General features: G+C 42.0%; 1 protein-coding gene across 3 annotated transcripts in view; it reads right to left on the bottom strand.

Moving 5' to 3' along the window:
- Positions 1–3,129: 3,129 nt before the first annotated feature.
- Positions 3,130–15,207, bottom strand: part of RAB38 (RAB38, member RAS oncogene family) — a 51,012-nt gene continuing 38,934 nt past the window's right edge. For 2 of the 3 annotated variants that reach the window (XM_036324732.1, XM_036324734.1), the window contains one exon: positions 3,130–4,043. In XM_036324732.1, the coding sequence (XP_036180625.1) occupies positions 3,891–4,043 (153 nt within the window). In that variant the 3' untranslated portion in view covers positions 3,130–3,890. Of the gene's footprint in view, positions 4,044–9,327; positions 9,425–15,207 lie in introns of all 3 variants that reach the window. The other variant, XM_036324733.1, reaches the window with a different exon arrangement.

Below are 15,207 nucleotides of genomic sequence, written 5' to 3'. Positions count from 1 at the left end.
GGTGTTAACTTTATAGCACTCTGACCTGTCCGGCATGCAAGACAAATACACTCCACGCATTCATAGAAAGCTTTTAGACGTATGCTGAGAGGATACAGACATTCCTTCTGCTATTGTCTAGTGCACACCTTGGACTTTCTGTGCTTTCACCAATATTTTTAAGGAAGTCACTAGGGAGAAGGGAGTGGGGGAGAGAGATTGAGATTACAAAGTGTACTTTGGTGGGCCAAGCTAGTCTCCACTGTTGTACTTAATCTTGAGACCATAATTGATATTTATCATTTCCATCCTTTACCACTTCTATCCCTTGATCAACCTGCTTCTAGTCTAGGTTCATCGCTGGTGCAATAATGCAGTCTTCAATACCTGAGGGATTGAGTCTCAGGTTACCTGTCCTCCTTGTAACCCAGTTACTTATTCTCTAGTTATTTGTCCCGAAGCAATGAGGGAAGATGGGAGTAGAACTTAACAAGGTAAAACATCACCTTATCATAGATGTTGTTGTTGCAATCACCCTTCAGGTTCTCACCAGGCCTGGAAGCATCAAACGGTGCCTCACTGAATCCCATGATTTCCAGACATACTCCTCCCAGCTCCATTATTTAGCAGCCACCGTAGGTCCTCCTGACAATTAGGATGAACTACCTCTGCCTGCAGAGTAACTGTCTTCTCTAACTCCTGGCCTGTGGGCATGGGGAGCCATCAATAACCAGGTGGCAGGTGAAGCTGTAGATTTAATGGAACCTTTATTATGTCCCCTGGTAGAGCTTTCTAAGCTTCTAACTCTGTAGATCCTGAAGTTGTAAAAAGGGGAAGCTCACTTTCTTAAGTGAATTAGTAAAAGTGAGAGTAGGGGGCGGGGTGATGGGCATCATGCCTACTTCCACTTCACGAAGCTAGCTATCCAGGACACAAAACGAAATATACTAACAGCATGTAATAGCACCACATCTTCAGCCTTAACCATGCAGGGTGTCATTCCAAGTGAAAAACAACAACATAGTTACAATGTCAGACCTGGTCTACAGAGAACAGTCACTACTGAGCTTCTCATTGAGGCAGGTGTCCCTCTTTTTGGGCTCCTTATTGCTTCAGTGAAGGGAGTGTCTTTTGGTCTCTCCTGGGGAACATAATTAGCTGGTAATTTCTCTGGCATCACAACATAAACACGTTATAACATGCCCACCTCTCGGGGACCTTGGAGCTCTTCTCCAGTACTTTGAAGTAGTTCTGGCAGCTCTACATCATTTATTTTAAGCGAACATTGTTTCCAAACTTTAAATAGCTATTCCAGTAGCACATTGGGATCAGCTCCAAGTGTACTTGACAGATTCTTAAAAATTAACTCATGAAAGAGTAGTTTTATAGAAAAAGATTATTTATTATTTGGTCTTACATTCTGTCCTCCCTTATCCAGCATCTCAAGATTAGTTTCTTAGAATGTTCCCAGAGTCCTACTAGTTCTTACCAGCCAGGTTCCATAGTTCACTTGATTAATGAATGACCCATTTCATCCTGCAACATAGGTCATGCCTTTCTGCTCAGGTCATGCTGAGAATTGATTCTAGTTATTTGTCCAGAAGCATTGAGGGGAGGTGGGAGTAGAACTTAACAAGGTAAAGCACCACCGTATCAAACTTCCTACTGAGGTGCGGCTCTCAGGAGTCTGTTGGCTGTCTTCGTAAGATCATGCACCCAACTATCTCCTCTCCTTCAGTATCCAACTCCTTCCTGAAAAGGATCCTGATTTTAATGGCTAAGACTTACTAGCTTTGTGAATTCAACCTCCTATACAACTCTGCTTCTCTGAAAGTGAAATCTCAGGCGGGGTTTTCAGCATGGTCTATCCTGTAGCTCAGAAAAGGAGGGTTGATTATTGGTTGGAGGTTTTCAAGCTTTCACCTCAAATCCTGAATTGAATGTTGACTAATCAAGTCTGTAATTTTTTTTCCTAACAAATTTCTGTGGAGGTTAACTAACTCCACAATCCCATATCTTTTCAACACAAGAGCAAGAGAATTCCTCCATCTATATTCTATCCCTGATAGGAGTCTTAGTAATTATGGGGCTACATTTTGCCAGGGATCAGCCCCATGCCATTATGCACCAGCAAGGGGGTCCTTGCTACTGCCTGGGTGGTGCTTGATTCATTTCAAGAAGCTGGTATTGAGGAGTTGCTTCCTAAGCCATCTCTGTTCTGAATAACTTAGGCTGGGCTTGGGTTCCTCCATAAGACCCTGAACAAAGATTTGAGAGAAAGTAGTTTATTTTGGAAGTGAATCCAGAAAACACCAGTAGAGGAGTGGGGGAGTGATGATAGAAAGAAAGGAAGCTAATAAAGGATGAGTAGGATAGAAGGTTTCCCCTGTGGGAACCAGGGACTTATTACCACTGGGATTACCCCTGGGAAGTTCTGAGACATTGCATAGCGCATGCTCCAGGATCGTCTTTCCTGAGGGACAAAGACCTAGGGTATTTATCCCAGAATTCCTGCTATCATAAGTTGAGGGCTGCTCCTGGAGATATGAACTCTCTGGAACTTCTGGTCAACCTGCCTTGGGATCAGAGAATGCCCTCGCGAAAAGGGTCACAAACACAATAAGAAGCTGTGTGGTTGGTGCTTATGGAAATAGTGAAAGCCACAATAATAAGGGTAGGACACACCAAAACATCTGTTTCAAAAGATAAAACTCCTGAGTAAATGATGAACATCAATGGAAAATAATGCCATTGAAATGTAGTAGCTACCTGCACCATATCAGCACCACAGCCACTGTGTAAAGCAAGATATCACCATGCATATTTTAGCTGTGTGTGTGTGTGTGTGTGTGTGTGTGTGTGTGTGTGTGTTAACTGGTCTGGCATCTTTATTGATCAGATTATCTGAGGCTATATTTCTCTGCTTAACCAAAGAAATTTGTATACACTACTTACTTTCTTGGCCTAAATGTCAATATGAAGAGTAGGTATAGATGGAATGACTCATCTCAGTTTTAATAGTGCTCAACAGTTCCTTTAAATGCACATGTCCCATCTCCTGTTTGAAACAGAATTTTAGAAATGAGTCTTGAGAACCATGGATACCCAGTCCCCCAAAAAGTTCACAATACTACGAAACTTGGAGCATTCTCAGAAATAAGGAAACAGAGTCCATTAATGTTTTATTTTTCACTTGTGAAAATATATACAATATATATTACACGTACAGAGTCCCACAGCACGAGTCAGAGAAAGCTAACAAAATGGCACAAACAGGGGGCAGATCTTTTTCATACATTTTCCAGTTAAACCAACATTCAGGGCATGGCAAGCGACAATAAAAGCAACAACAGCACAGGAAGCCTGTGTGCATGACTCCGAAGAGCTAAATCCGAGGAAACTCCTAGGCTTGTTGGGAATGGAGGTCATGTCTGGAGAAAAGACCATTTCGACTTAAGAGGCCGGTCAGAGCAGAAGAGAATATATTCAAGCCTGGACAAGATACCAACGGCAAAGCAAAAGCCAATGCTCAACATGCCAGCGAGTCTGCCCCTCTCCCCTTTCTCTTGAAAACCTGAGGCCTTGGCTGATGCAAAGAAGCAAAAAGCACGGCCCAAGCTCGTCCTGCAGAAGGGTGGTCAGCTACCAGACATAATTTTTTAACACACTAAATATTCTAAATACTTGTAAACACAGTTGCTGATGCTGGGTGGTGGGGGTGGGAATAGGGGGCGCGGAGGCAGACATTAAAAACACATTTGCTATTTCTCTCACATAGGAAAGACAGAGGCATAGATCTTTGGCATGTCACCTGTGTGTCCCTATTATGACATTTTCCCAAAATGGTAAAAGCTGAGGCACCACGGCTGAGAGAATGGGGTGATGTGCAGCACGTGTCAGCACAGAGCCCACTAGGACTTGGCACAGCTGGAGCAGCTGAGCGCCCGGGGCGGCGTGAGGTGCGGCTTCACGACGTCTGGCTCGATCGACTCCATCAGCTCACACTCGTTGGCGAGGATGTGCTTCACCAGGCACCTGGAGGCTTCGTCGATGTTTATGTTTTCCTAAAGGGGAAAAACAAAACAAAGCAGCTTGACTTACTCGGTATTCTAGATGATGCTGGAGCAAAGACTTTTATGTGACATGAGGGCAATATTTCTGGCAACTCATTTAAACATCCCTTCCTATAGGCTGCCCACGCATCCTCTCTCTCTTCCCTTCACTTTCATGTATTCTTTCAAAGCGCTTTGCTTTTTAGATCTTCACAAAGGTAAACGTGCTTCTGTTGGTCTGTCAGGCAGGAGAGACAGTGTTTTGTAGGCTCACTTAGTAGGTTGAATGTATGTTAGAGGGCAGTTTTCTTATTTTTCACATACCCTTACACTATAACGTCATATTGCAAAATATTTACTTCCAGTGTACCAAACACAAAATCTGGATCTAGAGTGAAGTCAAATTTGACTGTTTTTATCATAATTTGTAGAACTTCTCTGATGTGTTTCCTCATATTCAGTGTAAGCAGATAAGGACGTCCTTGTCTAATTGTTTTACTATAAAACCTTGTCCAATCTAAAGTATAACTACTTATCCCTAATTTGTGTATGTGTGTCAAAGTTGTTGATATACAGGGTGTCCCCCAAAAAATGTATACACACTTTGACAGCTGATGGTTCAATTTTGAAAATGATATGTACTTTAATCAACACTGCCTTTATAATTATTCAAAGTGTGAATATACATTTTTTTGGGGGGACACCGATATTTTCAGGTCACTGTATGAAATATTATTACATGGAAACTGTAAGAGGCAGTGATTGTTTCCAAATGATATTTATGACTAACGCCTAATGGTCATATATCCAAAACAAGGTTAAGTTCTGGTTGCTTTTGTGCATTTTTGTGATGTGTCCTTGTTTTTTTTATAAGACTAGTATTCATGTCCCTGAGCCTTCCCTTTCCTCATCCATACAATCATCTTAATAATACTTATCTATCTAATAAAAAGTTGCTTCCCTTCACAGTGTGAATGTACTGGGTACTTCGTATACATAATCTTTTAAAATCCCAGGGTTTGTTTTCTGTTCTTAGTGATTTTGTTGTTATTGTTGGGGTGGGTGGGGGGTGGGGAGGGGGCCTGTCTGCCTTCAGCTCAAGTACCTGCCTCATGCTGGGGAAGTTGGTCCATAGAGAATAGCTGCCTTCCGCCCTCTTCTCTGCTGTGCAGGTTCCCATGCCTTCAAGTCATGGCCCATGCTTGGCATGCTTTCCGGCACTCTTCCTCTTCCTGGTGTCATGCCCACAGGTCACACTTGAATTATCTGCTCCCAGACAGTAATCTCTCCAAGGTCGGGGCACACCCAGCTCAATGCTTTGCTCTTGAGTCCAGTCACTTGTTGTGACCAATTGGAAGCCAGGACCAGGTCCTCTAATGCCTCAGATGCAAGGACAGTGGGGAGTGCATGTAGTCTGACTTAGCCTTCCGGGCCTTGGCTTCCTGGGCCAGCACATCCCCCTAAATAAGACTCACGTTTGGGAGGTTATGGGGTGCTTGCCCAGCCATTACTAAACCAATACTTTAGTGTCCAGTTGAATATTGCTTGTGAGTTGGGGAAGGAGACAACAAAATCCCTTACAAAACACCAACCATGAGTTATCGCATCAGTTTATAGAAAATAAAACTGAAGGTTAGAGAGGTTAAGAAACTTCCCCAAGATCACACAGTGGATGGGTTGAAGGGCCAGAACTCAGACCCAGTCTTTTTTACATCAAAGCCTGGGTCTTTCTAAGCCATATTCCTTTTCAAGATTGTTTCAAAGAGCAAGTGCAATAACAAATAAAAAGTTTTTACCCCAGCATTAGGCCCAAAAGATGCTAAATGAATCTTAGTTCCTTTCTCCTTCATATGTTAGAGGGGGAAAAAACATGTTTCTATGACAGGAAAATCTAGTTTTAAGCATTAAAAAGGGCCCTCCTTCATGTACAATATAAGTTAGTTTTGGTAGTCATATTTTTTTAACTTCCACTCACATCTAACATGCCAGTTAAATGGGGTTTTCTTTCGTTAATATGCAAAGTGGCAAAATCTAATAACACGGAGAGTAAAATGCTGGTGTAGACAAATCAATACAAATCTATCATCATTATGAGAAAAACAACTAAAACCTAAGCCCAATTAATGGCAGCCTAGACAGTCACTTTGGTAAAAGATAAAATAAAACTGATGGGTTAACACACTGAATAAAGGCTAGTTGGTGTCAGGACTAGGACAGGGGCCATGTCTAGTTCCATCAGAGCCTGCTTTCAGACTGTATATAGGAACAAGTGGCAGTTCATGGTGACTGAGCCACATTTATTCATTCAATTAATATTCTTTAGATTCCCACTAAGTACTAGACATATAAAGAAAAACACAATAAAAGAATTCCTGTCCTTGACTGAGCTTATACACTATCAAGGTTTAGGTAAACAGAAGAGTAATGTTGGAAATGGCATCTTGAGCCAGATCACTGTAGAGGCTTGGATCCTAAGTTGGCCAGGTAGTCACTGAGGTTGTTCTGCAGGTGACGTGTCAATAAACACAATACCAGGTTACAAATCCATTACCAGACAAAACTATACGACGTTTAGCACTCTGTTTTATCCCTTCATCTATCAGTAAGTATTTAGCAAATACTTCTCATGTGTACCATGGTGCTGCTTGCTGTGGTAGTCCTATGTCAGATTAGAGATTTCAAGAGGAAGCCAGAAAGAAAAGCAAACCCATTATATACCACTACACCTACCACATACAAACTACACAAAGGCATGGTGTACAGTGTTTAGAGCACAGGCCTGAAGTCAAACTCTTCTCTCAGCTCTCCCACTTTTTGGTTGTATAACCTTGGAAATATTCCTTTGCTATTCCCTGCCTCAGTTTCCTCATCTGTAAAAAGGGAACTAAGAGATCTACTTTCAAGGTGATTGTAAGTTAATAATGTTAATAGCACATATGAAATGCTTAGACAAATACTTAGACAAGGGCATAGAGGATACATTCAATAAATGTTATCTATATATTCTTCTCATTTAATCATCAGAACACCATTATGTGCGTGTTCTATTCCTTCATTTTGCAGCTGAGGACAGAGATTGGGAAGGGGTAAGTGGCTGGCCCCAAGATATACAATAGGAAGTGGGATTGCCAGCCATGAGCCCAGCGAGAAGAGTAAACATTAACATTCACCATATACTTACTACAAAAAGCCAGGTGCATAGTGTTTAGAGCAGAGGCTCTGAGCCAGACCCTGTCTCAGCTCCCCCAAGACATGCACTGGGAAGGAGCCACACTGTCACTGATTTCAACACAGGACAGTCACATGGTCAGCATGGAGATATGGAAGAAGAAGAAGTTCCCCAAATAAAGGAATGGCATGGGCAGGAGATACGTTTCCAGTATAAACAGAATAGGAGCATGTAGTCAGGGCCTCAGGCAAGGCTGGTTCCTACTGCTCATCCTTCTGTACACCACGGAAGTCACAGCCACGTGCCTAGACTAGGAAAGGGAATAGCAATATAGAACCAACGTCCCACTCCCTCTGTCCAAGGCCAGCATGGTTCCTCCAACCTGACCTGATAGAACTACAGGCTCAGACCTATTGGGTAGGCAATTATATTGCAATATAATTGATTGAGCTGTTTGGCACCCAAGTACACAGACAAGCACACAATTTGTAGGTGACTGTGAAGACATAGAGCTGCTGACTTAAGTGGGAAATACTCCCTGAGGATTTTTATTTGCATTTATTCTAGAAAGTAGTAATACCATCTCTGGGAACATCTTTTGCTAAAAAGGAAATTCATACTTTCTATGACTTCCAAGAGAAGTACACTTAGACTGAACCTGTGATTTATTTACATATTTACATCATGACAAGATGGTCTATTGTGCAGGCTGCTTTGGGTTGATGTATGCTCATCTCTGTGCCTCTGCTCAGAATCTTTTCATTTATATCAGTGAGCATGCCTGGGAAACAGGCTTTGAAATTCCCAATAAAGCACTTTAGTAAAAACAAATGGTGGTAACCACCAGTTATTATTGAGTGTCTATGCTGGGCATAGAGTAGGCGCTTGACTTATGAAATTATGTTCACATCCTACCCTCACAAAAATCTGTTAAAGAGTGAATAGCCATGTGTTAAAGGAAAGGAGACTTTAACCTTTAACAAAATTATGCCCAGAGAAGAACAAGACCTTGGTCAATCTGTCATTCCAACCAAGCCTGGCCTAACTCCACTTCCTATCCAGTTCCCATACATTACCTTACTGTGTCTCCCAGGATTAAAAGAGCTATGAAAATAAATTTCATTTATAAATCAGTAGGTCTCAATCCTGGCTGCATATTCAACTCACTGGGGAAAGTTAAAAATAATTGGTACCAGGGCTCTCCTCCCAGATATTGTTATAATTTATCTGGAATGGGGCCCAACATGGGTATTTTTTAAAAGGTTCTCCACTTCTTGAAATGGGCATCCAGGTTTGAGACACACTTGTATAATTAGGAATATCTTTAAAGGCACTCCTTTTTAGTTCAATAGTGAACTTTCTGGAAATATCATTTCATTTAAGGCAGTGACTTTAAGTTGCACTGATTCTGATCTTCCTGTAGATAAAGGCATATAAATCTAACTATCTGAGGTCTTGGGTAATTGTCAGTTTTTTAATTAGCTCTTCAGAACATCTGTCTGATGGCAAATTATTTCATCTCTGACCGCTGGTGCCAAAGAGCAAAAATATCCTAACAGAAAACCTTCACATCTGCCTACTTGGAAACTGGCAAATAATTCCTCTTCCGCTAATCTTTCCAAATACATCAACCTCAAACAAAACACCATGTACCAGCGGCTCCAATGTTAGGGCACTAAATTCCTCAGCCCTGTGAGGTGTTCATTAGAGTAGATAGTCCACTGGATAGTAACACCATTCTAAGAAGTCTTGCACAGAACAGGGGTCTTAAAGTCCTTACTCTAAGATTCAGCATTTGTTTTTTGAGCATATAAGTGCCGAACATTTTGCTGGTTTTCGTTTACTTTAGTTCCTATCTAACATGGGGTGAGCATAGTGGACACCTATATTTTTGCTTAGCACTTCCCCTCATCTCAATATCACGCCCCATTTCCTTGGCTAACTGCCTCCTCCCACTGTGATAATGAGCTTCTACTGGGTCTCCTCCAAACTGAGCCCCATGTCTCAGAAATTGCTCTCAGAAGGTGGCATTTCACCTAATCTTTGTGACAAAGCTGAGGTGGGAGGTGCTGCCCTCATTTTACAGATGAGAAAAGAAGCGAGGTTCAGCGAGGTTAAATGACATACACATGGTCTCAGTAAGGGGTAGCATCTGATTTCCAACTTCAATCCCCAAAGCTTCCATATGTTCTTCATTTTTCTTCTGCTGCTGACTTCTTAGGGTCTATGGCCAACAATCTGTTAGTGCCCAGGTGAAGGTCTGCCTGAACCCAAAGCCCATGCCACACTTTCTCCATGAAGGAAAGAAGAGTATGAGTCATTCAAACCAGGTACTAATGATGCCCTACTCTCTGCAAGTTCCCAGACTTTAGTCTGTGTGATATGCACTGGGAAGGAGCCATAAGGTCACAGGACAGAGTCATCATGGAGATATAGGGAAAGAAGATAAAAGTTCACAAATAAAATCAGCTCTAAAGACTGTGCCCCCCTGACAACACCTCCCCCGTCTCCACCATAGTCCTACTTCAGCCACTGTCCTTTAAGCACTAATGTCAAAGTCCATTCAAACCCTCTTTCTCCCCTCTTCTATAGTCTCAGGGCCTCATACCCGCAACCTTGGTATGTGCCCTGACTGGGAATTGAACCCACCACCTTTTGGTGTACGAAACAATGCTCCAACTACCGAGACACATCGGCTAGGGCTCCTCTTAAAAACGTTTATGAAACCGAATGGTCAACTCTAGCTTAACAATTTCTTTTCAGAACTAGAGTTTATCTTTTATTTATATAAAAACTCTTCTGTTCATAATTTAACTATCTCTTTGTTACAGAGTTTGAAACCCTTGTTTTCCAAGACAGCATAAATTAAACTCTGCCAACATTGTTAGAAAAACATTGCTTGAGTGAAAGCATATAGGAACACAAACTATGTGTAAAAATGGATCTGTTGCTAAAACTAAACAAAACCATTTTATAATCACCTTTTTGTATTTGGAATGTCATGATACTAGCTAACTACAAGAACTCTGGCATCAACCCTTGAACCTAAGTCTGCCTCTCCCTACCAAATCCCTGATGTCTAACTCCTAAATTCCTCAGTCAGATAACAAGCCATTCTTAGCCTGAGCAACCTCACTTAGCACATGCTATATAATTTACTCCTTCCAGATATGGATTAACACCATCCTTTTTTTCATTCCACAAACTTTTAATAGCAAAGAAAGAGGCGATACATCAATTTGAAGTTCTCATCATGTAATATTGAAATACATACCATGTAACTAAATGAAATCATTTATAATTCATCTAATAATCACTGAGCATTTTCCATGGACCAGGCACTATTCATCAGTCTTTACACTCCTTGCTTTAATATGCTATGGAGTCAACCCTTAGGTGATGATCTTATTAGTTCAGGCCTTTTCCGGCCTCCGCTTAGAGATCATGATGGTGATGTGCTCCCACCTTCTCACAACCACTGTGGCATTTCATCCTAGGTCAGGTCTTGTGTGTTCTCTTCTCCAGTCATATGCCTCCATTTCCCCCTATGACAATCATCTTATATATTTTTTCTAGACTGTCTCCTGGCTACTCTAATTTAAGTGTAGCTACAATCTTATGTCATCCCCAATTCCCAGTTCAAAAAGACTCTGTTGGCCCGGCCAACATGACTCAGTGGTTGAGCATCAACCTATGAGCCAGGAGGTCAGGGCACATACCCAGGTTGCAGGCTCGATCCCCAATGTGGGGCATGCAGGAGGCAGCCAATCAATGATTCTTTCTCATCACTGACGTTCTTGTGTGTATGTGTCCCTCCCCCCCTTCCTCTCTGAAATCAATAAAAATATCTTTTAAAGACTCATTTGGCTCACACTGCCTGCTCAGAATCAGTCCAAACCAGCAAACTTGAGAGCAAACCAATCTGGCCACAACTCAACTGTCCTGGCTCATCTCCACTGGCCCCCCTTACTCGGCTGACTTCCAACTGAACTAAACCACAGGCCATTCCCTAGAGGTGCTTTGCTTAGGTTAGTCTTACTCCATCTCTATTCTGTAGATCTTCTGCCCATTCAGAGTGAACATATCTCATCTGGTTTTCTTTTTATTTAAAAAAATAAATAGTTGACATTCAGTATCATTTTACATTAGTTTCAGCATAGGGGTTAGACAATTATATAATTTATGAAGTGATTCCCCTGATCATTTAAGTACCGACTTCATTTGGAAGTGTTTACTAGTAGCTACTAACATCTAACTGATTCACAAGGATTTCATTTTATTCTGCTTTAAACTTTTATTTAATTTTTGAAATGTTTTTTTGTTGATCTGAGAGAGAGAAAAAGGGAGAGGGAGAGATAGAAACATCAGTGATAAAAGAGAATCATTGATTGGCTGTCTCTTGTACACCCCCTATTGGAGATCAAGCCAGAAACTGGCCATGTGCCCTGACTAGAAATCGAACGGGCAACCTTTCCATGCATGGGATGAAGCTCAGCCAATTGAGCCACACCAATCAGGCTCTGCTTTGAACTTTTTGATGTAATTCTGGTATATTTCCCAGTTTCAGAATCTTCTGGTCATCTTAAAATTGTATTATTTGTTCATTTGTTTATTTAAGAAGAAAGGTAAAGAAGGACTCAGAACTAGCCTGGCTCTGCCAAATGCTAGTTGTGTGACCTCAGAGAAGTCATCATAACCTCCCTCCCAACCTCAGTTTCTTTACCTATAATCTGTGATAAAAATAAAGCCAACTTCATAAAGTTGTTGAGGATGTGCATAAAATGGGATGAGAAATGTGAAAGAGCTCAGCAACAATGTTGACATAAAATAGGCCCTGAAAAGAAAATATAACACTTGGGAAATAATGCAACATTACATTAATATTATTAAGTTATATATAAGAATGTTTGGCCCTGGCTGAGTGGCTCAGTTGGTTGGAGCCTGGTCCTGTGGACCAAAAAGGTTGCACATTCAATTCCCTGTCAGGGCCCATACCTAGGTTGCAGGTTTGATCCCTGGTCAAGGTGTGTACAAGAGACAAATGATTGATGTTTCTCTCCCGCATCGATGTTTCTCTCTTTCTCTTTCTCTCTCTCTCTCTCTCTCTCTCTCTCTCTCTCTCTCTCTCTCTCTCTCTCTCTCTCTCTCTCTCTCTCTCTATCCCCTCTTCTCTCTCTCTCTCCCTTCCTCTCCCTAAAATCAATAAGCATATCCTCAGGAGGCTCAGGATATAAAAAAAAGAATGTTTGGAGGGACAAACATACTTCTTTGTTAGAGTAACATATCTCAAAGTGGGCTCTGAAGTTTCATAACAGTACTAGAGGCCCAGTGCATGAATTCATGCACAGGTGGGGTCCCTAGGCCTGGCCAGCGATTGAGGTCTATGGTGGGGGGAGGGGAGGAAGGCACGGCCAGGGGAAGGGACCACAGGAGGTTGGCCAGCCGGGGGTGGGGGCGGGGGGGGGGGGAGGCTGTGGGAGAGCACTGGCCACCAAGGGCCAGCTCCTGTGTTGAGCGTCTGCCCCCTGGTGGTCAGTGTGCATCACAGCAACTGGTTGCCAGTCGTTCTGGTCACTTAGGCTTTTATGTATATAGATAGGACAAAAAGGTATCTTATGGTTAAATAATTTTATGAAATGTTAAGTTAATAATAATTCTTTATCACAAGGTTCCTAAGAGTCCTAAATGTTCGCAGGAAGTGGCATGCGACTGAAATTCTTGCATTAAATGGAGAAGAGGTTTAGCATTCTGGTGGGAGCACACACGGGGAACCAAAGCAACATGGAAGAACTTGGATCAGAAGGTAAAGATCCACCACAATAATGTGAATTAAAGAAAGGCAGATTCAGGCTGGAGGAAAGCAAGCAGTTCCCCTTCCCCCACCTCTCATCTCCAAGCACAGAATGAGCTTCATAAACGCTGGTAACAGAACTCTTATCTCATGCTCTGTCTCCCTGGGCTGGTGCTCCTCTTTGCAAAATTTGGCAACTACTGATCAGGAAGACTGGTAGTACATATGGGAGTGTCTGTGGATGGGGGGTGAGGTGGGGAATAGAGGCAGTTATGAAGTGATTTTGTATTGTACTTATGGTTTTTTACCCTTACCTAGGTGGTGCTAGCCCCAATTTTACCTTTCTCCAATTTTCTGAGCCTAGCCCAAAACAAAGTTCATGTGTTTCTTTTCCTATGATTTCAGCAGAGCAGAGTGAGATCATGCTAATAACAAAGTTGGGAACATGGGCCTGACTGATGATGATAAAGTCCTGACATTATCAACCCTGATGCGCCTTCTCTGACCAGTGCCCTACCTCCCACCTGAGCTGGTCTGGGTTGTGTAACTCGCAGGTGCTTCCACAGCAATCCCTACCCTACCTGTTGTTACGCACGATTGCAAAGACTTTTAGAAATGTACCTTCTCACTACACAGTAAACTTCTTGAGAGCAGAAGTGGCACTTTTATGTACTGGGAGTGTTGCCAGCATCTTATACAGGGCCTGTCGGCATGTACGTGTTCAAGAAATTTATGAATAGCCCTAGCTGGTTTGGCTCAGTGGATAGAGCGTTGGCCTGAGGACTGAAGGATCCCAGGTTCGATTCTGGTCAGGGGCATATGCCCAGGTTGCAGGCTCAATCCCCAGTGTAGGGTGTGCAGGAGGCAGCCGATCGATGATTCTCTCTCATCATTGATATTTCTATCTCTCTCTCTCCCTCTCCCTTTCTCTCTGAAAACAATAAAAACATACTTTAAAAAAGAAATTTATGAATAAACTGTGAAAGGGAAAGAAAAGTAGACCAATACCAATTAAAAATCACACAGAAAATACTGAGTTGTTCTATGTTCAAGTCTATAATACGGAAGTTTTTTAAATTCAAGACAACTTTAGAGAGAGAATTAATAGATGTGGGTCCTAGCCCCCATGTAGCTACAAACCAGCTTATTCACTCTAAACAGATCAGGTCTTCTCTCTGGCCTCATTTTCCTCAGCTCTGAGAGGAGAGAATTTATACTTTGCCTTTTTCCAAACAAGATTAAAGGTAACCTGAGACTGTCTCCAGTTGTTGACTAATGCAGTTAAACTTGTGGGTGTCCTAAGAATAATGCCCCCTTAATGGGAAAGATTTCTCACATTGAGAGTTTAAGTATAAGACATTTATTTAGGCAATCATTTACTACTGCCAGTGCACTCTATCAACATGATTACCCATAATCTGTTGGCTGCACAAATCAGAAACCCACTGAACTGCCTAGGTCATCTGGAGGGTAGCACCCAGGAGTGATGGAATGGCTGAATGATTCAGGCCACTCCAAGGAACTTAGGAAATAAAATTAGACTCTGAAACACCATTAGTTCAGCTTCCATTTTGCTATCTGCCCAGCAGCTTTTTGCATATAAAGAGGGAGATAGCTGCAGCAGCCTTGAATTACATCCTCATAGCTTCGCCACCCAAGTGAAAAGGCCTCCGACTCCCAAACTGGGTTGAAGAAATCCTGGGGAAGGACTCTGATGAGTCTGGCTTCAGTCACATGTTCACATTGGAGACTAAAGCAACTCTGAGTCCAGAAGACAATGGTACCAGGAGGGACCCCACTTAGGTTATGTGGGAACTATTGGCCGTTCACTATGACTTGAGAGACAGAGTATGGACAACCTGTGGGGGAGCTAAAAGGGAATGGCTGGTATAGGAGCACAAAACTGGCCATGGAGGGTCATTGCAAAATCAAAAAACCCTCAGTTATGTTTACTATACTGCTTTATGGACATTTGCAACCATCTACACTAGTGAAGATGTATGTATTTACATTTCAGAAGACATAAACAATTTATGATTTTAAAAGAAATGGAAAAATATTTTTCATAAAGTGTGGCTTATAAAAGAGACATATCTAGTGGCATCTGATGACTTTTACACATGCAGAATAAGTGGGCAGTGGAGGCTCTTATATCCATTATGCAAAAAGGGGAAAGCAGAGTTGAAACACAAATGATCTGATAAAAAGTGCCTCTT

The sequence above is a fragment of the Myotis myotis genome, unplaced genomic scaffold (genome assembly GCF_014108235.1).
Source record: "Myotis myotis isolate mMyoMyo1 unplaced genomic scaffold, mMyoMyo1.p scaffold_m19_p_10, whole genome shotgun sequence".
Lineage (NCBI taxonomy): Eukaryota > Metazoa > Chordata > Mammalia > Chiroptera > Vespertilionidae > Myotis > Myotis myotis.
The sequence above is the reverse complement of the archived record's forward strand: the minus strand, read 5'-3'. Positions and strand labels throughout refer to the sequence as shown.